The sequence below is a fragment of the Chelon labrosus genome (assembly GCF_963514085.1).
Source record: "Chelon labrosus genome assembly, contig: SCAFFOLD_63, whole genome shotgun sequence".
Classification (NCBI taxonomy): Eukaryota; Metazoa; Chordata; class Actinopteri; order Mugiliformes; family Mugilidae; genus Chelon; species Chelon labrosus.
The window spans coordinates 26,649-38,000 of record NW_028181595.1 but is presented as its reverse complement, the minus strand read 5'-3'; the positions used below and the strand labels follow the sequence as shown (position 1 = coordinate 38,000).

Below are 11,352 nucleotides of genomic sequence, written 5' to 3'. Positions count from 1 at the left end.
TCGTTCCTAAACGAGGCTCCACCTCCATTATGTGGAACTGGTTTGGTTTTAAAAAGTCTGATGCGGAGCAGCAAATAACAAAATGCAAGGTTTGCAAACAAATAGTGCATAAAAAGGACAGTAACACCACTAATTTGTTCCGCCACCTCAAACACAAGCACAAACCAGAATATGAAGAATGCCAGAAAATGCGCAAGGATGCAGAAGCACCGTTGACTTCATCCAAAGAGTCCGGTAAAAAAACAACAACTCAGATAAAACTTGCAGATGCATTATAGTCAAAAAGATTAGGCTGAGTTGGTGTTTATTTATCGTCATTTTTATCGTTACCGTGATAAATACCAGAAATTATCGGGATAATTTTTTTAGTCCATATCGCCCATCCCTACTGACAACCTTCTTTTATTTGTATCAGACCCGCTAACTAGTATTCTGTCAATTTTATCTACACTGAAGAGATTTGGCTCTTTCTCAGGCTATAAAGTTAATCTCCTTAAAAGTGAATGTTTCCCTATAAATTCTTTATCCTTAACACTTAAGCAGTCCGATATTCCTTTCAGGTTCAGCCCCTCAGGGTTTAGATATTAAGTTAGGGAGGAATTCTCTTCCACTTTCATTGATAGTAGGGGTGGGAAAAAAAATCGATTCTCCGATTTATTTCGATTCTATCCTGAACGATTCTGTCTCGATTCAAATAAGTTCATAATCGGAATTTTAAAATTAAAAATTTTAATTAGTTCGCCCGCTGCAATATTCTGTGCGCCTGCTGCGGAGCTCAACAGAAAACTCTCCTCTCTGGCCTGCTGATTCTCTGCTATACGCGCATGCGCACACACGTGCGAGTTGTTTACATGCGGCGATAAAATGGCTGCAACAGCGAGCGGTAGACCCACCTAATTTGAGTACGTGAGGGCGTTCACACTGAAAATTCCAACGAGACGAAGTGCACTGCAAGTACCCGGATGGTATACTCATAACGGTCAAAAAGCTGAGTGTGGAACGCTGCACACTTTCCACCCTAAACGGTAGCCATCTTGACTACGAAGCGGAAGGGGAGGGACTATCAACCCAATTCAAACTTGCGATAGTGGCGGCTGATATCGGCGGCAGTGATTTGGAAGCGGTGGTGGAGCAGTTTTACAGGTCCATACAGATGTAAGTTATAATATGACATTTAATGAAAATGATCTATATTGCTGTTTTACACGTAGTACTATTAAATTGCTGCTCGATATACGCTCGCGGTCAAAATCAAAATACGGCGTTAGTCATTCGTCATTTCCGGTAAGTATAGGCGTAGCACCCGATTTGAGACGATACTACCAGAGAACGTCTAATATGGGGAGAAGTTCCACTCTCACTGAACTTCCGGGTTCTGAACTGTTGCAGTTCCACTCTGATTCCATATGAGGGCGCTCTCAGGACGAGTGCAGAATGAATGGCGGTCTATGGAGCAGTACCCCTCAAAATCCACTTTTCTCAGGATATAATTTTTTGTGCAGTAATTTGAATATTGAATTTGAAAGGAGATGCAAAGAAATTACACACTGCTGGGTGTTAGATTTTTTAGAGTCACTTATTTTGCTTTAAAAAGTATTTTAAAATGTCAATGACGTCATACACATCGTACGACCAGATACTGCTTTACGGCAATCCTTCAGTCACTGCTTCGGTGCTTTCGCGCTCTGCACTTTCTTTTCTCTCGAGGCATGGACAACACAGCTGACACGGGTAAATAATCGTGCTAGAAGAGTTTCTGTTTCGTTGTTTTAAAAGACCGGGCCGAAAAAAAAAAAAATTGGGCGAAAAAGTCCGCCTTTACATTCTGGTCCCGCTTCGGATGCCACGATGCCGTCAAGCGGGATCTGGTCGTAATCAGTCCTTCACTGACCAATCAGCGTTCATTAGCACAATGCTAGCGTGTTATGGGCAACAACAACTCAACCTGTAAGAAAACGAAAGGACATAAGTTCTCGTTCATTCAACTTTTGACCTATAACCCATGTTGAACTTGCAAAACCTACAATCAAATCTGAGATTTCTCAACGGCAATCGGGTGAAAGAGACACATTTAGCCGTTTAGCTCCATAGAGTCCCATTCATGTTGCACTCATGGCGATCGCCCCCAGTGGAAATCTGGTGGAACTGCAACCAAAATTCGTTACAATGGGACTTAATAGAGAGTGGGAAGGCTCTCCGTAGACGGGCTCTGATACTACCTTTTTGAAAATTACGCACTACGGACGTAAGTGCATAGTGCTCATAGTGCATGATATCGAAGTGTACTGACGAAAGTACGCCATTTGAGACACAGTCATAAGACTTGCACCGGCTTCTTTAAAAGCTGACGTATGGCAGCATTTTGGAGTTTTTGAGGATGGAGGAAAGATCGACAAGACTTTCACCGTTTGTAAGGTAAATTCTAAAAAAAATTAGAGAAGGTAATTCATCTGTTTTTCTTTCTCTAATGATCAACACAATAGTAGGAAATGATTTGCAAATTCTGAGTAGCAAACTCATATTTAAGAATCTGACCAAACTAAAATATGTGTGTGTGTGTGTGTGTGTATATATATATATATATATCACAAAATTTAAAGTCACGCATGGAAATGTACATTAAAAAAAAATAAATAAATAAATAAAAATCGATTAATCGAAAATCGATTAATCGATAATCGGTTTAGAATCGAATCGTTGACCTCTGAATCGGAATCGAATCGAATCGTGAGGTGCCAAGAGATTCCCACCCCTAATTGATAGGTAGAATCAATGTTGTGAAAATGAATGTCTTGCCGAGATTTCTATTTTTGTCCAAAAACTTTTTCAAAAGCTGAGGCCAAATTATGACTTCCTTATTGTGGGCGGGTAGGGACCCTAGATTAGGGAAGTCTTTATTGCAAAGTTTTACATCTGACGGTGGCCTTGCTTTACGAAATTTTCTGCTGTGCTATTGGTCAGCACAGACTGGCTTCAATCTTCACAACCATTATGGAGTGGGCTAGAGACTCAGTCATGTGTCTCATTGCCTGTCAATTTTTCTAATTTTACAAATAATTCTATGGTGCTTTCCACACTAAAGACTTTCTATCAGTTCAGTTGCCATTTTAAGTTCCTGTCGGCATTCACCTTGATGTGGATAATCATTTATTCCCCCCATCTCTTACCAACACCTCCTTTTTCTTTGAAACAAATTTATTCACATTTATTGATTTTACCAACACACAACCACCCAACCCCAATGCATATACTGACGGAAAAAAAAAGACAAAAACAATTATGTTTTTATTTATATTATGGCAAGATTGAGGCATTAAGGCTTGGGTGGGTAATTTACCCACATCTCATCTATTTTTATACTTTCAAGTTAGATATTGTGCCGCTTCTCCCGCCCTTTCAACCAACCGTGGGATGACTTTCTGACTTTAGATCTCCACCAGAAATTGTTAATATCTAAGATTTATAACAAACTTATGGCTCTTGATAATTACTCAGTGGGATACTCAGTGGGATAAAGCTTTGTACACTATATGCTCATCTATTCCTTGTGCCAGATTGCATCTTATACAGTTCAAGGTGTTGCACAGAGCCCATTTTAGCAAATCCAGACTATCCGAAATATATCCTAACATCACGGATGTCATGTTCTTTCTTAAATTAGAGAAGCTAAATTTAACAAAGAAAGGAATACATTTTTTTCAAAAATGGACACCTTTCTTAAACTACTTTAATTCCTTGCCATCCTTGGCACCAGATTAATCTCTCTTTCTATTTATTATTTATTAGTTTTATCGTACGTATTTGCGTTTAATTTATTTTAATTATTTCAGGTGTGTTGGGTTTCTCTCAAACAATTGCAACTGGAATCGTGCACCGCATGTTGGAGTTGGAGCTACCAAATGTTGAGTTACTTTAACTAAAATAAAAGGAAAAAAGAGAGAAGCAGTAGGTGGTGTGTAGGAGGGAAAGTTTTTCTGTTCTTGTTGGAGAGATGTGGACAAGGAAATTATTTCGGAAAAATTTACATTTTGGAAAAGCTTGATGATGCTGCACTTAACATTAATTAGCAATTTGTATCTAAACTGGTAAACATATTTTTCTCTTGCATACATGTCCTGTTTCTCATAGCTTTGGTAGCCGCTCTAGACATAGTGTTGTTTTTGGCGGCCTGTTTTAATTTTAGTTTTAGTCTAGTCTTTGTGTCAAGCTGTCATTTTAGTTTTTATTAGTTTTAGTCATGTTCATGCTCTTTTTAGTCTAGTCAAGTTTCAGTCAACTAACAGTCTGAGCATTTTAGTCTTATTTTAGTCAGAATTATCCATGACTATTTTCGTCTAGTTTTAGTCGACGAAAACTGATGACATTTTCGTCTAGTTTTAGTCAACGAAAACTGATGACATTTAGTCTAGTTTTAGTCAATGAAAATTGTATTTTAGTCTCTTTTTAGTAATGCAATTCAGTTTAACCCAGTCAATATAGTATAAGTACCTTGTAGTATAGACAAAACCAAAATTTTCTTTTAGCCAAACCTATTTCAAACAAGGTTCTTATTATATTATTGTTACCTTACAGACTCAAGAATACATCCATTCCAGACACGGAAGACGCTGATTTGAATTTACAACATATTTATTTTACTATTTATTTACTATTTGCCGCACTATTTATTTGCTATTTGCCGCACTTCTCCCTATCTTTCACCACAAGACATTCGGTTTTATTTTCCACTTCGATGTATTTAAAGTTTTTCCAAATGTCTTCCAAATGTCTTCTTCTACCAAAGACCCCCGGCTGGTCGGCCATCGTTCCCTTTCTCTGTCACGCTACTCAGTACTCACGCAGAGTCGCAGACTCACTGGAGCAGCTGCATCTTCTAAATAATGCCGCAAGTGGAGCTTGAGGAAGTGACGTCGCCTACGAGAGAAACGGGCTCTACACAGGAAACAGATAAACTACAAAATAATAATAGTAATAACGCGACTAAACAAGACAAAATAACGTTGTAACATTTCGTCTCGTCTCGTTTTGGTCAACGAAAATGGAGAGACATTTTAGCATAGTTTTTATTTTGTAAACCACATTCAGTCTCGTTTTTATTCACAACAATATTGCATTATACATTTAATTATAGTCATCGTCGCATGACCAGCATTAACGTTACGTCTCGTCTCGTTTTAGTCACGTGATAAAGGTTCGTTGACGACAATATTTAGTCATAGTTTTCGTTGACGAAAGCAACACTATCTAGACATCAGCATGGTCAGGTCTTTACTGTTAATTGAAGCATGGCTAGGAGCAGCAGCAGGTGGAGGCAGCAGTGAACACACAAATGGAAAGACTTTTTGGGAAAAAATGAAAACATCTCAATTGTGGCAGGTAAACTATTTTCACAAGAATGTCACAGAGAGAAGACACCCAAAACAGAGGCAGAAAAAAGGGGAAGAACACAAAGGTCTAAAATAAGTGGAAAAAACAACAAACTTACTTTGCTTGAACTGTGTCAAGTCTAAAAAACAAGCGCACGCACACGCACCCGCACACACCATGCAATGGTGAGGTCATGCACTAAAACAAATCTACTCTCGTACTCTGTGACTACTTTTTCACTGCAAATGGAAGAAAAAGAAAAGCCTGGAAAAATGTTGACTTTGTGATATGGGTTTCACATACATGGGCAAATGTTCAGCTGTGTGTTAGCGTCAACAGTGTGACGCCTCTATTTAGCTGTAGGGCTAGAGTTCAGTTAACCAATTAGTAGCAGTGTTTTATGCAAAGTAGTAGCACCTATTCATTCAGCTGAACCATGTTGTGGTTGGAGTAGTTTCTAAATAGGTGTCTAAACTTTCTATTATTTGTCATCCATTTTTATCAAATCTGAGTCTAAAAACAGAAGCAAATACTCACTTAAACTCCATTTCCAAACTTTGATTTGATTTAATAATCTGAGCAGGGGGCGCGTTAACCAAATATTTTCCGTCATTGACCGTTTTTTTTTTTTTTTTTTTTTTTAAATATGACGGAAAAATCTGTAGGCCGTCCGTCATTTTGACAGACTGCAATTCACACCCCTGACCACTTGGTGGTGAGTGACCTTATTGATTGGATCTTGTCTCTCATCGAAGTTTGCGTTCCAAACATCGCGGAACTTTTGTTGGTGCACGATTTCCTGGTACACCGATTACACTGATGCACACGTCAGAGCTCGGCTAACCACAGACCAGGGATTCCCAAAGTGTGGTGCGCCCACCCCTGGAGGTGCGTGAACTGCCTCTAGGGGGTGGGCGACATGCAAAATGCAATGGCGGAGAAGAAGTTATCTTCTTCTACGCACCGTATATGCGCAACTAACTAAGCCAGCTGCGCTGCACTTGAAAATCGTCAGATGGATAATTTTTTTTATCTGTTCCTGAGCCTATCCTCTTTGTTATTTATGTTGTGGTTTGTGTGTAACTTTATTACAATTTAATTCAAATTACTGGCGTTCTAATTTTATTTCCATAACCGCTGTGTTATGATGACGGGGTTGTGTTAGCTCCACGGTCATTGCTGCAATTTTTGTTTAATGCGGCTGAAAATGTTATCCATATTTCCTCATATTTCATTCCTTCTGCCTCTGAGCCTGAGCCTGTCATCCATCCCCTTTGCTCTTAAAAGTGGAAGCTTGTGCGTAACTTTGTTTCATTATATTGAAAATGTTACAGTGTTTCAGTTTAATTCAAACGCGAGAGTGCGTTGTTGTGATCGTGATTATTTTATTATACATGTGTTCTGGTAACTTGAGCATGATTAAACATGTGGCCTCTAATATGGCTATAAAAAAGCTGTGTTGCGTTTAAAAAAAAAAAAATTTAAGTGTGGGGGATTGGGGGTGCGTCAGCACGGTTGGAGGGGGTGCGCGGCCAAAAAAAGTTAGGAACTGCTGCCATAGACCATATACAATATATATGTATATATGTCTATGTCTATGCAGCTAACGGCTACCAAAATGGAATTTGCATACCACCGAAGCACTTCAACCCTACGCTACCGTTCAAGAGCTGTTTACGCTAGCAGTCCCATTCTGAGTACGGACAAGACGTGTCGGCAGCCGAAAGATTTTTTTTTTTGGTTATCATTTAAAGTAAATACTGTTCTGAAAAAGTACTTAAAGTTAATGAAACTTTAATGAAAAGGAAATGCTATTGAATATGTCTTTATTATCATTTTAAAAAATTAAAAATTAAAGTGACGGGTAAAAATAGATTATGACGGAATTTTTATGACCTTGTCAGTCAAAATGACCGACAACAAAAAAGTCTAGCGCAACCTCTGAATCTGAGGCAGGTAATCATAAATTAAGAGGTCCTTGTGAACTTTGTGCTGGACTTACTTGGTAGACAGTTGTCCTTTAGCCCTATTGTGGTCCACTCCGTTGTAGGTAACAGCGGCAAGCTTTCTGCTACGGTAGTTTTCGTAATGGACGTTGTTTGTCACGTCCTTCAGATCCTGCATGTGAGTTCTGGAGGATGGAAAATGAAGAATACAAACTTTAAAAAGCTCTCTCTGCTTCTTTGTGTACTGCTTTCCTGTTATCTTTACATTTTTCAGTACCTGATGAGCATGTCTCTGAGGATGGTAAAATCACAGTGGTCACTGTTTTCAACTAAAGATGAAAATAATACATTAGTCAGCCAATTGTAAACACAAAGGAATTTTACACAAGCACTTTTTTTTCACGTCAGATTAATATACACCATCTCTACTTACTTTTTATTAAAGATGATACAGATTGTCTCCCTTTTCTAAAAAGATTTTAACTAAGTAAACATTAATACCTTCTGCAACACCCCAGGGGTATTGCCTCCCTCTGACCCTCTTGCTGTTCACCTCAATGATGGTGTTGCTTCCTACTACAGCCAGCGGCAACTTGTCCTGGGAAAAAGAACAATATATTCACTGTAAATAATACAAGTGTGTGAATGTGGGTTTGTAACACTGTACTTATACTATAAGTGGTGGTGACATACCTTGATCTTCTTCACTAGTTGATTCTCCTCTTCGTCGTCCATCTCAGGAAACTCGTAAATCTTAATTTTGTGCTCTTGGATTTCCTGCATGATCTGACAAAAAAAGAGACGCTCATTAAGGGACAAAACGGGTATAACTTTGGGCTCAAAGTGAGCCAGAGAAAATAGCGCAAACAAACAGTTTCATGCTATTTAGTGTTTATATGGTGGTTGATATGGTTATCACAGCTTGATCACTTTAATATTTTTTGCTTTTAATCAGCAAAGTTAAGACTAACATTTAAAATAATTCAAACACAATATAAACTTAACGTGGCTGGTTAATACGTGTTAACACTGGCTATGTTTACACTCAACTGTTAATATGGACAGTAAATAAACTGATAAAAATATATGTGTATATATGCATTTACATGCCCCAAAACATCAATCAGAACAGATCTTCTTTGACAAAGTGGTTCTGCTGCTGTGGAACAGAAGAAGAATGTTGTCTTCACTGAAAACAATAAAAGAAGAAGAGGACCAAGATGCCTCCACATTTCAGCGTTGCTGTCCACATAGATTCCAGCTTCGTTCATGTTTTTAAAAACTTATTTGAACAACTGGTTGTTTTTCGACCTCCATGTTTCTGTCCATCCTGAAAACTCGTCATTTGATGTTTACCCCCTGTGGCAAACATGCTCAGAAAGTATGGATTTGTTCTAACCACAAAGAAACCAGCAGATCAAGTGGTTACAATGAGCTAATACTTTACTACATGAACATTTTTAGTCGGATTATTAGAAGAATATGAGGGTCCATGTAAGCATAGCAAATGTTTGTAACAAAGCCCAAAACATCACACAAAAGCACACTTTGTAGTTTTATGAAATTCCAAAAACTATGTTCCATAAGATGCACATGTAGCTCAGTACCGGTCTTATTTACGTCCTAGCGTCACGTGAGTAAGCGTATTGCGTCATTTCCTGCTTCTGCACCGTGTGGTATTGCTGTTTACAGAGTGTTAGCGTCGCTCAAATTCCAAAAAAAACGTTCTGTTTATTGCGGGGAATTCTTACGTATCTTCAACCACCTGTCCTCTATAGCTACTTTTTGAACCACACACACTCTCTCTTCTAATCAACTTTGTCTGCTAACGTTAGCGATTTAACCATGGCTTCTCCCTCTGCTTCCTCTTCTCTCTCCTGCATCTCGTGCCACATGTTTAGTTACTCCTCTGCCTCCTTTAGTGGTAATGGTATGTGTAACAAATGTAGTTTATTCGTAGCACTGGAGGCGAGGCTTTCCGAATTGGAAGCACGGTTCCGCTAGCCTGGATACCAGACTCTCTGACTTCGCAGAGAGTCTGGCCTAGCTCCATTGGCAAACGTTTATTTCCTTTAAATGATTTAACTGCTAAAAGGGGTTAAAGGATTTAAAGTTCAAAGTTGTTGTTTTTCTATATTTCGACATGTTATTAAGGATAACGTTCATTCCTGCATAGAAAAAAAAACGAAGTTAAGCGTATTTAGAAACAACCATAATTTCTTTCATGTCATTGAATGTTAGGGGTTTGAAAAACATTACAAAGCGTAAAGCCATTTTTTTATTTTGTAAGGATCAAAAATCGCAATGTGTTTTTTTTTTTACAGGAGACTCATTCTGTTATGACTGATGAAAAATTTTGGAAAATTCATTGGGGGGACTACGCCTTCTTTGCACATGGAACATCACACTCAGCAGGAGTCATGATATTATTCAATAGATTTCCAGGTAACATAATTGATCATAAAAAAGATACTGAAGGTCACTGGTTAATGGTGGTAGTGGAGACAAATGACAAACGTTATATTTTAATATGTGTTTATGGCTTTAATAACCAAGCAATTAATGTGAACTTTTATGCAAAATTAAGCCAATTTATAAACGAATGGAAAACAACATATAATTCAGATAAAGTGATATTGGGAGGAGACCATAATATAGCCCCAGATTCATGGCTAGACCGACTACCTCATAGAAATTCTCAACCTGTATACAGCGACACTATACTGTCGTTATGTACAACAGCACATATAATTGATTATTGGAGAACATCAAATCCAACAGCAGTTCAGTATACATGGTATAACTCTGCAGGAAATGGTCAATGTTCAAGACTAGATTACTGGCTGATTTCATGTGAGCTATGTAATGATATTTCAGATTGTAAGATATCAGCCTCTCCGCTCACAGACCACTGCATAATTAGTTTACACTTATTAACATCCAAGCAACAACTAAACTCTCCAAATATTTGGAAGTTTAACAATGATTTCCTACAAAATGTTGAATTTTGTGATCAGGTGAAGTCACTTATATTGGAGGTTGAAAAGTTAGACACGAGTGATATCAGTAAATGGGAATGGTTTAAGTTTAAGACCAAACAAATAGCAGTTGACACAGGTAAGAAACTGTCACGTATAAGGAAACAAAAGCAAAAAGACCTAATTGACAAAATCAATTCATTAACAAGTAATTCACAATTATCCTTAGACAACATTACTGAATTAAAGTCATTGCAATCCCAATTAGATGACATGTACACAACAAAGGCAAATGGAGCTTAAATTCGATCAAGAGCTAGATGGATCGAAAAGGGTGAAAAAAGTTCAACTTATTTTTTTGGACTTGAAAAACAAAGACAAACTAAGAAAAAAATAAGTAAACTTATGACAAATGATATTATAATTGAAGATCAGGATTTAGTCCAAGATGAAATTTGTCTCTTTTATTGTAACTTATATAAATCAAAATTTAATAAACCAGATTGCGACTTTTTATTTGAAAAAAATCGATGAAGACATAAAAAAACTGGATGTAGAGGACAAACATATACTAGAAGAAGAACTAACTGTAATAGAAATTGAAAATGCATTAAAGCAAATGAAAAACGGTAAATCACCAGGGATAGATGGTTTAACATCTGAATTCCTAAAATATTTTTGGGCGGATATCAAAAAGTTACTATACAACGCTTTTTTGGAATGTATTAAGAGAGAAAGTTTGTCCCCTACTATGAAAACAGGTTTGATAACCTTATTACCAAAACCCCAAAAAGAATTGTCGATGCTAGACAACTGGAGACCAATAACTTTACTATGCAATGATTATAAACTTCTTGCTTTAGTTTATGCAAATCGCTTGAAGCATGTAATTGGAAAACTTATAGAAGAGTATCAATCAGCTTTTATAAAGGGAAGATATATTCACAACCATATTCGACTGATTCTAGATATGATTGACTACCAATCATTCATTCAAGCAGATAGTCTTGTGTTATTCATAGATTTTTTCAAAGCATTCGACACTGTGGAACATGATTTTA

General features: G+C 37.5%; 1 protein-coding gene across 1 annotated transcript in view; it reads right to left on the bottom strand.

Annotated features, from left to right (window-relative positions):
* Nucleotides 1–11,352, bottom strand: part of LOC311509868 (septin-7-like) — a 50,045-nt gene that overhangs the window by 13,060 nt on the left and 25,633 nt on the right. The window contains exons 4-7 of the mRNA XM_084575307.1: nucleotides 8,007–8,099; nucleotides 7,815–7,911; nucleotides 7,591–7,642; nucleotides 7,370–7,498 (exon numbers count right to left, since the gene is read on the bottom strand). Of these exons, the coding sequence (XP_084431433.1) occupies nucleotides 7,370–7,498; nucleotides 7,591–7,642; nucleotides 7,815–7,911; nucleotides 8,007–8,099 (371 nt within the window). The remainder of the gene's footprint in view (nucleotides 1–7,369; nucleotides 7,499–7,590; nucleotides 7,643–7,814; nucleotides 7,912–8,006; nucleotides 8,100–11,352) is intronic.